Source organism: Chiloscyllium plagiosum, chromosome 3 (genome assembly GCF_004010195.1).
Source record: "Chiloscyllium plagiosum isolate BGI_BamShark_2017 chromosome 3, ASM401019v2, whole genome shotgun sequence".
In the NCBI taxonomy this organism is placed as follows: Eukaryota; Metazoa; Chordata; class Chondrichthyes; order Orectolobiformes; family Hemiscylliidae; genus Chiloscyllium; species Chiloscyllium plagiosum.
The window spans coordinates 124752044-124768426 of record NC_057712.1 but is presented as its reverse complement, the minus strand read 5'-3'; the positions used below and the strand labels follow the sequence as shown (position 1 = coordinate 124768426).

General features: G+C 41.3%; 1 protein-coding gene across 1 annotated transcript in view; it reads right to left on the bottom strand.

Moving 5' to 3' along the window:
* Nucleotides 1-299: 299 nt before the first annotated feature.
* Nucleotides 300-16383, bottom strand: part of LOC122548510 (potassium channel subfamily K member 5-like) — a 33675-nt gene continuing 17591 nt past the window's right edge. Inside the window, exons 2-5 of the mRNA XM_043687251.1 lie at nt 7674-7785; nt 7406-7572; nt 6274-6442; nt 300-4063 (exon numbers count right to left, since the gene is read on the bottom strand). Of these exons, the coding sequence (XP_043543186.1) occupies nt 3222-4063; nt 6274-6442; nt 7406-7572; nt 7674-7785 (1290 nt within the window). The 3' untranslated portion in view covers nt 300-3221. The remainder of the gene's footprint in view (nt 4064-6273; nt 6443-7405; nt 7573-7673; nt 7786-16383) is intronic.

Genomic DNA, 16383 nt, shown 5'->3' with positions numbered 1-16383 from the left:
CGTAGCTGTAGATCATTCAGCCTAAAACATTAAGCCGAGGAACTCTGTTGAAATTAAAAAGGTCAGTCATGATCTCACTGAATGGCAGAGCAGGTTTGAGAAGCTTAACCACAGTATGTCATGACCTTAAGGGAAGCAGAGAAAAATGGAGAAGTAGTGAATACAAAGATACCAATGTCTAGGCCAACCCCTGAACTAAATCATGGAAAGAAAGGATGTATGAAGCAGATAATATGTACTACAGTTTTAAAGCCTTGGGAAAATGGAAGTTATTTTAATTTTTAAAAACACCCAAGTCATTTCACATTGTACATATCAAAACATTTATTTACATTTTAAAATGAATATAGAAATAAATTAGGTCCACAATTAACAGAGAACCAGGAAAGGACAGCACTTAATACAGGACATTTCAAGGAATAAATACAACAAACAGGGTTCTGGAGTTTAACAGTTATTTCAATACATGGAGTGAGTGATAGATATAGTTATAACCTATTCCTTAACTGTAAGAAGTCTCAAACCTTCCTATGCAGCCAGTCTTGTAAAGTCATTCGACACTGACCCCCTTCAGAAAAAAAGTGTGCTACAGATTTTTTTCCTCATGTCTATGTGTGAGAGTGAGGTGAGGGGGGTGTGTGGAGACAATTAAACTACTCAACTTGACAAATCATACACCTTTACAGCTTATACACTATTAGACCGCCCCAACCTTCGGGGCTTTTGTATCCTTCCTCACAAATGCCGCTTTAAATAAAGTGACTGGCATACCCAAGCTAACTATCACATGATTGATACTTGCCAATGGATTTCTAGTAACAAGACAGCCACTGCATTCAGTTTTTAAGCTCCATGACCTGTCATTACTTTGGTTTTTAATGGCAAGGTCACCCAGTCTCTGCTCTGCAATGGACTTCCTACAGTTGGGCTTCCAGCATTCAACAGAGTCAAGTCTTGGTTTTATTAAGCAGAGACGTCTAAAGACTTCACTGATCACATATTTTAAATTGGAGGGGGGAGGATGGAGTTGGTGTGCAATGTCTCCAATAACGAGACATTTAGCCAGGGGTAGGCTGGCCAATTGATGTCTGTGTGTCTCTACAATGCATTTCCATAACAAAGGTATTCCCACCTAACACACAAGGTGAAAGGGCAGGAGCATCCTGATATGTGAAAATGGTTATTAAACCGTTACTACACTGGAGACAATTGCATGCAACATCTTTCACTGGAGTCATCAAAAATGGTCTAGCGGGGTGTGTGTTTTATAGAGTAACTAGTCAATTTCCATTTGCTTGACTAGTTACTCGACTGAAGACAAGAAAAAAGTAAAACTTTTTAAAACTTCTGCGATCCTTCAATTCACAATGAGGCTTTAAAAACACACCAATGCCTCACCATACAGTTCCTCAACAATGGTAGATAGCAACTTATTATAAATGAGAACTTTTGATGATCATCGTTAGTTAATAAGGAGATTCTGGAGCAACAATCCTCAAAAATAACTTTAAGCTATTTGCAAAAAAAAAAACAGGGGTGGCAATAAATCAGGTATGTTAAATGTTTGCACCCAATTTTCCTATCCTCACCTCAATTAAGGAGAGGTACCCAATGCCTCAGATCTTATAATCATGGTACCACCAGGACATTGGGCCATTTTTGGTATGCAATCCCACTAACACAAAACACAACAGCAGCCTGGAATTATTGGGACACATCACCTTCTTCAGGCTATCCGAATTCACATTTAAAAAAAAGGAAAACGCCCGATTAAGCTGAGTTCCAGCAGTAGCTCCACCATTCTGTAACTGTTAAGTCTTCTCAAATAGAAGCAGCTCCAGGAACGAATGAACGTCAGTGATCATGCACCTGTAGTGATTGCACTTTTTGCCATGCTTGTGGCCTGACCAATGTACCATCGGCTGGCTCTGTGCCTGAATTCATCTCCCATTGCTCTTCCTCCAAAACACAAGCAGCTATACCCACTGGTCACTGAAATTAGTACCAGCTTCGTAACAAATGTAAACAATTAAGTGCCAACAAAAAAAGCATTCCAGTTTCTACTGAAGAAGTTTACTGCTCACGACTGAGGAGTTGGCGTGTAACAGTGTAGAGAAACAGAAGTGACCAATGGCTCAGTTGCACCACTATTTACAAGTCAAAACACATTTTGATGGTGTGCAGAGGTGGCTAGGGAGTAAAAGAACAGGAGTCTGATTCTCGTGAATTGATAGGCAACTTCTGATGATCACCACCAGGTTCTGCCTGCAATTTTGTCACCTCCTCTGGAAACATTTCTGGAAAACACCATTTTGGCTTATTCAGAGCATACTGATTTCCCACTCATTTTCTTCTGGATTTGCATCAGATAGCCCAGAATAGAAAAAGAAAGTTTAATTTCTGTTGGGAGTATTATTGGAAAAATTCAAAAGGTGAAAATACACATAAAACAGACACAAGTGTCACTCATAAGGTGCAGATCAAAATCAAGAATATAGGGCTGGAGGAGTGTGACTAGGATAGGATTCAGTATAGTGCACACAAACTCCCAGACTGTTACACAATCTGCATTAGAAATGGCTTTACACTTAGGGGCAGGGGCAGGGACAGGGAAATAAAAATGTCCTGACAAATCACTGAAACAAGCCATCTGAATCCCAATTGAACCTGAATCTCTCAAATTGCAAAATGTGGACATTCTGAATTGTACTTCAATGAATTCAGGTCAGAAGGAAAACTGTACCAATACCACCTTGAAATACTTAAAACTAAAAACAACTGCGTTGTTCAATATCTACATTTCTTGGCTCAAAATTAAAATCTTAAAATGCTATTTTTTGTTAAAACTGGTAATTCAAAGAAAAATGCTCACAGTATATATATTACATATATATAGCAAGAATTATTTGATTATCTTTACACTTGGAAACGACTTAGGTTTGGTCACAGTTTCATCAGTCAACATTTCTGCAGAAAGTTCTGCTGTCCGACTCTCCCATTTAGAAGAGGGATGTTTCCTTTCCAGCTAAGGCCTTTTTTTTAAATAAAAAAAGGATTGCGCTTGTACCTTGGAGGTGTTTTGACTAACAGCCAAATGTCATTAGCAGCTCCTCCAAACTAACAGGGTGACGGCTGTCCCTTTTTGTTCAGGTCCTAGTGCTGAATGAACAAAGTTGTAATATAGGAGAAAGTTTGGAGAAGTGGATCCCAGATGCCTTTGGTTATATTACCACTTCAACATTGCGCACTTTGTTATATCCATTCATCAGCTGTTCATAGTCAGGTGGATCTCCCAGCTTACACACCTGAAAACCTGAATGGTTTGTGTCTGGCGTCTGTACCAAAACATCAGACTCTCCCTCGTCCACCAAGTTCTCTTCCAATGACAATTCCACCTTCTCATCATCACTGAGAAGGTTTTGTTCATCTATGAATCTGATGTTGACATTCTCAAAGAACAATGGTGGGCGGGAGCGAGTGTCCCACAACAAGCGGTCTTCTCGGGTGGTTTTATCCAGTTGGTTCTCCTGCAGAGTGCAATCTGGCTGTGAATTTGAATCTTTGCCTTCATTTAGTGGTACTGTAATCTCAGTGTCTTCAATAGCTGGCAAGCTGGGTGGCTCATAACAGAATCTTTTCAGACCTGTTGTTTTTTTCGACTGAGCTGCTCCGAGCTTACCATTACCATCGTCCGTAGTCATGGGTTTGGCTGGGACCTCAACACCCAAAAGCTTGCTGCTGTTATTCTTCAAAGTCTTTGAGCCGATCTGCTTGATGAGATCATTGTAGCTTTCTTGCTTTTTAGAAAGGAAGCGAAAAATGTTTACCTCAGTGGACTCTGAAATTTTGGAGTCTGATATTTTGGAGTTCAGAGGCTGGGTGCTTGACACGGTTACCACAGATTCCCTCATTCGCTTCCGGCGTTTCTTAATGGCTTTGTGTGCCTGGACAAACATGCTAACTTTCCAGTTGAAAAAAAGGGAAATCCATGCCAGACCCAGGTAGATCCAAAGCTCAACAAAGTATCTGTAAAGGATGTGGTAATTGGCCTTTGGGTCTACACCTATGGAACAAGAATATGATTAAGGATCATCTGGCACCTACTGAACCGAAACAAAATTAAATGTTGCAAATTAGACAACCAGTAGCTTATTTATGCAATTCTAGACGACGAAAATAGTTTATTTCATTTATTTATGAATAGTGTCAAATTATTTTGTCCTTCCATCTTTCAGGTATCCAAGTCTGAAGGGTCACACACTTCTTGGTAAATAAAAGAGGTTGAACAGCTTTGAATAGTAGAGGACAAAGAGGCAGATAGGAACACCCTGGTAATTTCTCCCCCTGCCCCCCCTTCTCTGCAACAAGATATCTCAGAATCAGTAAACAGTGAAGGAGGGAATGAGGAAGCTGAGAGAGATTTTCAAAAAGTTACGCCACTATTTCACACAACTGAAGGTGTTTCAGGAAGACCACGGGCGTAGATTGTTTCACTAGGCTCCTAATTGGCCATGATAAGACAAAATGCAAGTTGAAACGAGATGAGTAGAGTGGATTTCCTCTCAGCAGCCACTCTGACATTTTCACTCAGTGACCCCACCTCAGTGCCGAGGTAGTCATTCAGGCAGGACTACTTAGTGCTCATCAATGGAAGACTGCATTGGGAGGGGAGGCATTACAGTGGGATACTCATTACGGCAACTGAAGTGGTTGATTCTTAAAAAGCCACACCTTTGGTATTGAGGACATCTTACCACCAAATTTGTCTGGGACCAAAAGCAGGGCTGGGGCCCACAGTCAGTGTCAGTTGAAACTGTGGACAGATTATTTGCCTCTTGTGTTGACCTTTCCCGTGCTTGTAGCCACCCCAGGTCTCCTATTGCCTATCATCTTCAAACCAGTGACAGAATAGAGCTTCCCATGTCCAACCAATCTTGTCAATGAGACAGGATGTTTAACATGCTTAATTTCAGGAATTGTGTTGAAGGACCTTCTTGCCCATCTTCCTTGCCTCTTTACTTTGGGACTCTTTCTGCACATAGAGAAAATTCCCAGTTCTCCTCCCCTTCCCATTGTGTAGCTGATGAGGATAAGACCTGTTGAGACCACACTTGGAATACAGTGTCAGGTTCTGGTTGCCTTACTATTGGAAAGATACAGAGGCTTTGGAGAGGGTGCAAAGAAGGTTCACCAGGATGCTGCCTTGACTGGAGGGCTTGCCTTCTGAAGAAAGGTTGAATAAGCTCGGACTTTTCTCTCTGGAGAGAAGGAGGAAGAGGGGAGACCTGATCAAGGTGTACAAGATAATGAGCGGAATAGATAGAGTCAATAGCCAGAGACTTTTCCCCAGGGCAGGTTTGACTGGTACGAGGAGTCATAATTTGAAGATATTAGGAGGAAGGTATAAAGGAGATGCCAGAGGTAGGTTCTTTATGCAGAGAATTGTGCATGTATGGAATGCATTGCCAGCTGTGGTGGTGGAAGCAGAGTCCTTGGGGACACTTAAGTGACTGCTGGACATGCACATGGAGAGCAGTGAATTGAGGGGTGCGTAGGTTAAGTTACTATATTTTATATTAGGATTAAACATCAGCACAACATCTTGGGCAAAAGGGCCTGTTCTGTGCTGTATTTTTCTATGTTATATGTTCTAAATCCACATGCTAGGTTGTGTGGCAGTAAGGAGATGCATAGGTTGTACATCCAGCATACATCCCTTTCTTGAGGGATGTTGAGACAGGGTAGGGACAGAATACCAACTTCCCTTTTCCTTCAGTCCCAAAACAGGTCTATGTTCGGCTTGTGGCCAATTAAATAGATATTTTCAATAGCAGTTGTTCATTCCAATCAATCATTCTTCTCTATTTTAGCAAAAACAAAACGTAATTCGGAAGAGTCAAGTGTGGCAGGATGGGACTGCAGTGTAATGTTACTGCTGGTAGTGAATGGTTTATCCTTTATAGCTTTTTCTCATTTGCAGGATTCTTAGCTGGAATATCATTGTGTTTGCAGCAGGGAATCTTTGAAGTGATTTCCATTCTGGTGCTATGCTGTTGCTAAAGTTCACGGTTAACAATTGAACAGATTGATGCTTTAAGCATGTGTACCATAGGGGTTGTGGTGACAGAGGAGCTCCCTTGCAAAGTGCAACACAGAATAGACATCTCTGATCAAAATGTCTTTGTATTCAAATATCATCATCATTTCAAACATTCAAATTTACATGATGCAAAAGCAGACCTCATGCCCACCAATTCAGGACACCATTCTTACCTGCCACGAAATCTCCAAACCCAATGGTGGATATTGTGATGAAAGAGTAGTACAAGCCTTCAATGTATGACCAGCCTTCAGTCACCATAAAGACAAAGGGTGGCAATACTAGATGCACCAGGACACCCCATACAATGAAAATTGCTGTGCAGGTAATCTGGGCCTTCCGCTATTAGAGGAAAAGGATAAAACACAGCATTAGGGCAAAGACGGAGAGAGACAGATACCACAGATTACTCAAACAGCAGCAGCTGTTACCTTCAGAATTGCATCAACATGGCTACATTCCCAACAAACACATCTCTGCCTTCTAATTTCCAATTTCAACTAATAGGTTCATGCCAAAAAAAGCCAATATTATGTTATTAACTTAACACAAAATCCAAATAACTGGAAATATAGCAGCTCTACAGACACAGCATCTTAAAATTAAAACCTTATTTAACCTGTGCTTTGTTTAATCATTACTTAATCCTCATTTAAGGGCTGTTTAACCATGCTGAACACACAAGCCTTTTCAATGATGGCTCAGTTTACAGCACGTTTACCTCGAGTCGGGGGTTGTGGGCTCTTCTTCAGAAACATAAGGACAGCATGTAGTCAGTCTCAGGCATAGTTCCGAGGGGCACTACACTGGCTGTGCTGGATTTCTGATCTCATCAGAAAGCAAGGACTACCTGCAGTCTCAGGTGGAGATAAAAAGGAAGGTACCACCTGGAGAATGGCAGAAAAGCTTATTCTCGTATCCTGACCAACCTTATTCATCAACTAGCAATACTAGGATCTTGCTAGGTAGAACATTGGCAGTGTTGTTCTCCATATTAGAAAAGACCATACTCTGTAATTAATTCACTGGCTGCGAAGCAGTTAAGAAATCTTCCAGACCACAGAAGGCACTATGGCAATGCAAGGATTCCCTCCCAGTCACATTCAGTTCACACAAACAGACCACTGAAGATCAAAGGGTAATGATGAAGAGGGAGAAAACCTGGCAGTATTTGTGAAAATAGAAGGAGCTCAATACAGCATCTTGCAATAAAGCTCTCTTTATTTTCAGAGTACGCTTCAGGCATACACTGTACACACCAATTAAAAGTAAAACGCAGAGAGAGAGAGAGAGAAATATTCTTACTGGACTTATGCCTTTCTTGGTCAAGGCTTCACCCAGCTTTTTAGCTCGTCCTCCAAAAAATTTCCCCAATGCACTGATCCAGGAGAGGCAGAGTGGTGTGCCAAACAGCCCGTAGAAGATGCAGAATAGGCGGCCCTGTGACGTCTTGGGTGCAATGTTTCCATAACCTGTCACCACATGAGAAGAAAGCAGAGGAGAGAAATTTTAAAACAAGACAAAGTGGGGTCACATCCAGATATTCAGATGAGTGGTCAGTGATGTGCCTTACCGATTGTGGTGATAACTGTTGCAGCAAAAATAACCGCATTAGACCAGTTCCAGTTGTTGAAGGTCCTGTTGCCAGTGATGGTGACACCTTGCCCTGCAGCCTCTTCTACAGTCTGTAAAACACAAAGAAGGGTGGGGGCACAATTTAATAAACTAGCTTAAGCTTAGAACCCCTCATAGAAGCACTGCAAAACAATGGTTTTAAACCTCCTTTTCAGAAGAGGATACAGGCCCCACTACCCTCCCCCAGCCCTCCCCACTGTAACAATGCAAGGAATTATTTTCACATTTCAATACACACAAGGCACGCTCCTGTCCTGAAGTGTTTCATTAGATTTGCCACTGATTCTTATGTCATGGTGTCACCTTAAGTGCTCACATTAAAATACTCCGAGGATGATGAATAGACACAAACAATACAAAAGTAAGGGGGTGCAAAGGTTCGACCAATTGTGTAAGTGCTTTAATGGTGCAACAATTGGTCCCAATGAAAAGAGTGTGGGGGATGGAGGGGAGAACATTTACTACCAGTTCTTGTTTTCAGTGTACACAGCAACACTGGTAAGAGAAATAGGCTGCATTCCCACAGGAACAGATTATTGGCAGTCAACTGAAAGGAATAGGAGTAACTCATGTGTGCAGATAGAGGACAGGGCCAAGATGGGACCCAAGGAGTTTCACACAGTTAACGATCTCTGCTCCATGACCATGTGCCAGAGCTTGCTTGGCAACTGGAGCACAGAAAAGGAGGGAGAGAGGGAGGGAAGGAAGGAAGTAAGGAAGGGAGGAAGGAAGGAAATGAGAGAAGAGGAGGGGAGGGATAAACAAAAATCAACAAGAGAGTTTGAAAAAGGAAAATTGTAGGAAATAGGAACAAGTTACATTAGTGTTGAGAACGTCATCCATTTGTCACATTGGTTAAAACTACGGCAGATCATAAGCTGCTCTCATACATAATAAGTTAAGACTGTGCCTGATGGAAAGGCACTGAGGTGGAACAGGGCAGTAAATCAAAGCATAAGGTCAATAGCAGGAGAAGGAGCCAGGATTCAGACACCATATTTCTGCTTTGATTGTAATTATTAGGATGGGGGTGTAGGGGAAGACAAGAAAATTCAAAAATACAACACTTAACTACCACTCAGATTTTACTCAACCAAGTTCAGAAATGGCCACAGACCTGAACACATAATTCCAACAGAAATGAATGAAGCTCTTTAAAATGTTGAGAGTCGGCAGCGTTAAGTTTCAATTTTCACACAGTATAGGTAGACAAATGGATGTAATAATGCAGAGGAGAGAACTAGTGGACTAAAACATCCCAGAAATCGCCAAATCTCTCAGCACCATTTGCAACTCCTCAGATGCTGAAGCAGTCCATGTTCCAACGCAGCAAGATCTGGACAATATCCAGACTCGGTCTGGCAAGTGGCAAGTCACAAGTCACATTTGTGGCACACAAATGCCAGGCAATGACCATCTCCAATGTGTCCCTGAACCTGGGCCTCCTGGTCCAGGGTAAGTCCCACCTACGCTCCAGGTGTGTAATAACATCTTTGAACAGATTGATTTAAAAAATACTCTAAATAAAAATTCATGTAGTATCATTTCTGGGCCTCTTGTGGCACAGTGATAGTGTAATCCAGGAGGCCCAGGTTCAAGCCCTACCTGCTCTAGAGGTGGCGTATACTATATCTCTGCAACGGCTGACTAGAAAACATCTATGTTGTACCGTTCGTGTCCTCATCGTCTTAGATCAACAGAGACAGAGACAAGTGTACAAAGCACGTAATAAGCAGAGGCACACCAACGCAGGCTCAACAGCACGCAAGACAAGTTTGTTTTTTTTGAACTCAAATGGTCACCAAGAGTTCATATTAGAAATCATTACCATCCGAACGAGGGGCAATGCCAATGGCACAGCAATTCCAAAGAGCAGGACAGATCCATAGCTCTGGTGAGTTGACAAAACTGAGATTTAACTGCATACATGAGCAAGCACAGCTCAGCAAACAGGAGGCTGTCTCATCTACCTGTGCAACTTTTAAACATTAATCTGGAATAGCAATTTGCTGCTAATTCAGCAGGTGATCATTACAAACTCAGCAAAACAACACTGAAACTTGGCTCTTGGAGTGAACGTTTAGCTGATGAACAGCCAGTTGGCCCTGCCCAAATTCCATCTGATCCCATCGGTCTCCAGAAACCACAAAACAACGTACGTTTTGAACACAGAAAAAGGACGACGACATATTCTCGAAAACTGTGGTTTTCTATTTGTAACACTGCCCAACCATTCCTTGGCACTCTACTCCCAATTCAACATCTCACCCCTGAATGCTAGGATTGTGAAAACTCACTCAACTCCTTGGCTTATTGCGATGAATTTTTAAAAAAAATTTAAATTTGGTCAGTGGAGACCATCACCACATGAAGCGCAGTCCACAAGGTGGCAGGGCGGACTGGCTTTACCACAGGGTCTGCCTGCTACCCTCCAAGCCATTGGTTTGTAAACATCATGAAGGGTTACTCCAGGTCTCAAGTTCAGAACATGACAATAGAGTACTCTATCCTCCTGGATCTCTCACTCTTGGGCAGTGGCTCCCAACCTTTTCAGTGTCGAGGCATACTGAAATGAGACAAACAGTTCCAACAGTACACCCAATTGTTTCATACTGCATGTGGGGTATCAAATGTCTACACAAGAGTGGCTCTTGGGGTTTGTGAAGTTGATAGGGGTGCCTGGTGTCAGCAGATGCTGCTGTCACTAATGGCCACTGAGGCTGTGGAGGAGATTGGAAATACAGACGTAGCCTCAACATTCAGCACCGCTTCCCAAAAGGTTCATGGCACACATTCCACCTGGTCGAGGCACACTGCAGTTGCAAACCGTTGCTCTCGGGAAGGGATCACTCAAGAGTATTACTCCCTTACTTTCACTTCCCCACACCAAAGTTGAACCAAAGATGGCAAAAGGGTTGGCACTGCTGCCTCACAGTGTCAGGGATCCAGGTTCAATTCCAGTCTTGGGTGACTGTCTCTGTGGACTTTTCATGTTCTCCTCATATCTACATGGGTTTCCATGAATTGGCCATGCTAAATTGCCCATTGTCCAGGGATATGTATAGACTAGGTGGATTAACCTGGGAAATGCAGGTTTATGGGGATACGGTAAAGGTAGAGGTGGGATGTTCTCTGGAGGGTTGGTGCAGAATTGATGGGCCAAATGGCCTGCTTCCACACTAGGGATTCTGTGACATAACTGAGGCAAGGCTCTGTTTTGCTACATTATTACTTGTTATTCTGATAAGCCAGATAGTGGACAAACATATAGCAACAAGGGCTCTAACCAGTTAACACTTCTCATACACTCACTCTAGTTATCTCTTTCTAAGGCGACCATACATGATGCTGTTATCTCAACTCTACTAAGTATTATGTACATTGGTCTGCAAATACCATATTTACACCCTGGTCTGACTGGCAGGAGTATTTGAAAGCTTGTATATCACTTTGAAAAGATGCTTATTTTGGGAGTGTAAAACAAAAGCTACTGATTGCTTGATTTTAGGGGAAGAATTTGAATGCAGTCAATGCTTAGTGCACACCTCAAGCATTCGAGATATGTTAAGTATACTGCAACATGTCAGCCTAGGATAGTTTACAAAAACACAAGCTAATTAAAAGTAAATTTATTCAAATAAACTATTGTCTATAAAGCAGTAATAGACAGAGACAGAGAGAGGTAGTGAGGTCAGGAGTGGTGTTCCTGCCAAACTGAATGGATGTGTGATTTCTAAATGCAGTAAATTGTATCTAACGACCTAAAGAAAAAATCCACAGGCCTAATCTTAGTTAAAGACTGAGTAACTAAAATTTTAAAAGAAAAAGTTGGTCATGAGTTTCATTTAGTCCAATATTTGAAGACACACCTTGTCAAATTAGCTTTTGGAGCAGTTACACACAATCTGATCAATAGGAGAAATTAGTGGAAATAAAGTGTACAAGCTAATTCACTGAAAAAAGAAAGAAAACATTCTCTTCCAGGACTATCAAGATCTGGAGCTCAGCAAAGTAGTTGATGACAATATTTTTCCCCCCAATACAACTGAAAAGCAATGCACCCAGGATACTGACAGTTGCAATAGAAAGAAAGAATAGTTGCCATTCTAGGAGGGTCAATTCAAAAATAGGCCTGAAAGATCATTTTCACCAAACCAACTTTGTGACTTATAGTTACACTGCATTTTGCAACAATATAGTGTATGACTGGAGTTTAAAAACAAAACAAAACAAGAATTTGTGACCGACAAATGCGACACACTTGTTGCTGTTAATTAACTCAGCTTATAAACATAAAAATATACAGAAGGCTCCTCCTTTCCTTTCCGTCTGTGGGTCTGCTTATCTACACGACAGCAGCTAGTGTACACCATTTTGACGAGGCAGAATTAGCATGAGAAAGGTTTACAGTTTGTGAGGAAATGAAGTGTCACGAGAGACAGCTCATTTTGAAATAAAAAATGTCGCAATTAAGAAAGGAAGCACATTGTGTCTGTTAATTAACGGACCATTGCTTTCAAACCTATTTGGAGCATTTAGAAATGCATCTATCTTAAAAGTATTAACCATATTGATACAAGCAACCATCCCTTTACAAAAAAGGAAAAATGGCCACTGGATTTGTTAATTAAGAACATTTGATGTGCTTTTTCTAATATTAATTCATGGGAGATCTGGGCATTATTAGCTCGGTCAGCATTTGTTGCCCATCCCTAATTACTCAGAGGTGGGGGGTTGCGGTGGGTCTGGAGTCACATGTAGGCCAGACCAGGTAAGGATGGCAGTTTCCTTCCCTAAAGGACATTAGTGAATCAGATGAGTTTTTCTCCTGACAATAAGCAACTGTTTGATGGTCATCATGAGACTGTTAATTCCAGATTTTTGTTGAATACAAATTCCACCACCTGCTGTGGCAGGATTCAAACCCGTTCTAGTGTCCCTAGAACTTTACCTGTGTCTCTGAATAACCTAGCAGTATTATCACTAGGTCATTGCCTCTCATTATCAGTCAAAATGTAGGAAGCCAATCTTCTGTTGTTTGGAAGAACCTGCTCAGCATTGTGACAGTGACCAGTTGATTTGTTTGTGCACAGTTGATTGAGGGACAGATTTCGCCAGATGGATAGACATGGCCTCAGTTTCTTAAATTATCTGGAAGAGCAGCACTTCTCCAGTGTCAATCTCAAAATCTGCGTTCAACTCAGAAGAATGAGTCGAGAGTGTAGTGCTGGAAAAGCACAGCAGCTCAGGCAGCACCCAAGGAGCAGGAGAGTAGACGTTTCGTGGATGAGCCCTTCATCAGGATTTTGCCCAAAACGTCAACTCTCCTGCTCCTCAGATGCTGCCTGACCTGCTGTGCTTTTCCAGCACCACACTCTCGACTCTGATCTCCAGCACCTCACTTTGTCCTCAGAGGAGTGAGTGCCAATAGCTCAGCAACAAGTGGCACTCAAAGCAGAGGTGCCAATGAATCAGCCTATTTCAGCAATGAAGCTTAGAGTGGTGGAAGAATGTCCTTGTGTCACTGGGCACCAGAGTTCTGCCCACTTTGTGCCAAGTAAGTTTGATAAATGAAGCCCCAATGGGATAAATATTCTGTACTAGTGATCTCGATGGCACTTAGCTGGTTAAACTCAAATTGTTCTCCCATACACACCTGCAGTTCTTGAACTTGGGCATTTGGTTAATGTTTAACCAAGGTCACAGGACTTGCACCACATTCCTGTGGAGGAAGAGACAGAGTGCAACAAGCATGCAAAAACAGAAACTCTTTAGATGAGACTGAAAACCAAGGCTCTATACCTCAGGCAGACATTGAAGATCCTGAGGCAATGTTGAAGAAGAACAGTAGAGTTCCCCTCAGTGTTCTGACCAACTCTTTAATCAACATTCTTACAGAAAGACCGTACTGTGATTTATCACTGTTATTTTGTGAGACTAGCTGAGTGCAGACTGGTTGCCAACTTGCCCTACAGTGCAAAGGCATTTCAAAATATCCTCACATTTTGGAAAGGCACAACAGGGGAGTGGAGAATGAAAGGGGGTGATGCACTCAAAACATTTAACTCGTGTTTTTAATTCACAGACCAGAGTGCTACTGCTAAGTTTATTTGCTTTCATTGTCACAGATGGAAGAAAAATATAGCAGAAATGTGTCAACAAAGAGTCGTTGAGGTCCAATATTACTCATGTTCTTATTCTTGGGATGGGAGGGAAATATAAATAGTGGCATGTGCTATTTTTCATAATCCATATGAACAAGGAGATACTCTGGACTACAATTACAGATTCAAATTACAGGCTATGAAGGCACTATATGGATTTGCAGAGCTTTGTGGCCAGTGAATGCAGCATTTTATGCAACAACAAAAATAGGTCCATTTGCTTACAGACAAACTTATCTCGAGGCATACTAATACAAGATATACTAACAATGCTGTTTACCAAAAGGCTGCATTCCTTCAAGAAAATAGAGAAACACAGATCTGCTAAGTGTCATGGGCATAAGGTTACAGGGAGAGGAGGATGCAAGTTTCCTTTCTTAAAAAAAAACATAGGTAAAGAGCAAGAGCAACAACATCTCAAATCTATTTCCATCCAAAGCAGCTTGTAAAAGGATGATAAAGCTTTCTGAAAAAGCATAGGCTCCCTCCCAATCTAGATCAACAGCCACAAGTGGGTTGTCTTGAAAGTAATTCCATTAAAATAATGGAGAATACAGAAGCTGTACAGTATTAAGAGAGTTGACTGCTGACTGTGATCAATGAGGACCATACAGCCTGTCCAAGGATACATATTGACTATTCCTTGAAAAACATGTATCATTAGAGAAAAGGATTAGACCCGCAAGTAAAATTGCATTCTACCCTATGAATCAGCATTATTATCACTTATCAGCAGCTCAGTGCAGTACAACACTGCTGAGAAACAAATGTCCAAAATACTCAACAGCTGGAAAACTTCTACTTAAAATAAAAAGCCACTTACATAATTATGCACATTCAAAATCATAGTGAATGCAAACATTTTTCTAATTACTGAATTTTTCAAATTGTTGATTTTCGCAAAAAAGAAGTGGTCTCACTCATTGGGAAACGAGACTCTCCTGGACAGGTACACTTTTGTGCAGAAATAAAACACATTCTCCTCCATCTCAGTCTCTCTCAAATGTAACCTCCAGGCACCCGATAACCCACAGAGTTACCTGTCCAAGGTCAGACTGCAAGATTGTCAACTGGTCAACTCCTCCCTTTGACCAGCAGAAAAATATTCCAGGAATTGTGTTTTGGAATGTTTTTTTAAAATTCCTAACTATGGAAGTTTTGTGATAAAAACTTGTGTTTACCATTCCAGACAAATTCATCTGCCTTGCTATCTGTGGGCAGTTATCACTTTGATAGTAAAAGCAAACATTCTGGTAGGGTTTACAACTAGACTCTTGTGTTCTTCACTTCAGAATAGCTAGAGTCTATCAACAGTCAGGTCTGGTACAGAGCAACATAACACCCCTTAACAAGGCTGTTTCTAAGCACTTTGGTGCTATGTTAGACAAAAGTGTGATCAAAGCAGCAGAATTCAAACTATTTTTTAAACCCTTCCAAATACAGCCTTCCCTTCCTTTCTACACTATCCCATTTCCCTTCCTCAAATCTCTAGCCATGCTTCCCAACTCAACATTAAAACAAGAACAACTCTGAAGGCAAGAAGCAGTAAAGAAACACAGTGCTGACAAAAGGTAGCTTTTAAACTAAGTTTACTCATTTTTAATTCAAGATTCAGGACGTTCCCTAGTGTTCTGGGGGATTGTATTTCATGACTCCATCACCTTCTATGAAAAATTACTAATCTGCGGCCTTGGTTATAATCTAACTTTAGATTAGTAAAAGTGAAAAATAGTTTCCATTTTTGTACCATTGAAAACAATTTAACTGTTTCTCTATCCCCTCTCTCCAACCCAGCATATCTTTGGCACTCTGACACAACAAATGTTGTGATCCATAGAATATATGTGTCATAGCTGAGGATATCCTAACATAGAAACGTAGAAGATGGGATCAGGTGGCCGCCATTCGGTCCTTCAAGCCCACTCCACCATTCATCGTGATCATGGCTGATCATCCAACTCAACAGTCTAATCCCATTTTCTCCCCATAACCTTTGATCCCATTCGCCCCAAGTGCTATATCTAGCCACCTCTTGAATACATTCATTCAATGAAACACATTGTAGAGAATTCTGGGAAGGTCTTAATATGGTCTTTTTAAAATTAGGATCTTGCTAGATCATACATTCTCACCATTGCAATCTGCAATCATTTCTCACCATCACATACATGCTGTGTGTGTCACTCACTGAAGATAATATGATGGATGTTAAAAACTTAATAGTTTAAGATTGTGTCCATTTGTCCTACTCCTGCCATACTGTAATTTTATTGACACCTCTCAGACTGATCTACATATTCAATGGCTGATCTATATCACAGCTACATTTTCTCGCCTGGTCTCCATATCCCTTGATGCCCTTGCACAGCAAAAAAAAACCCTGAATCTTGCAAACTGCAATTAACTCCCCAGAGTTCAGTTTTGTTTTTGTTGTTAGCGTACATACGGGGAGGAGTTTAGAGCAAGAGAACACTAGATTCTCAC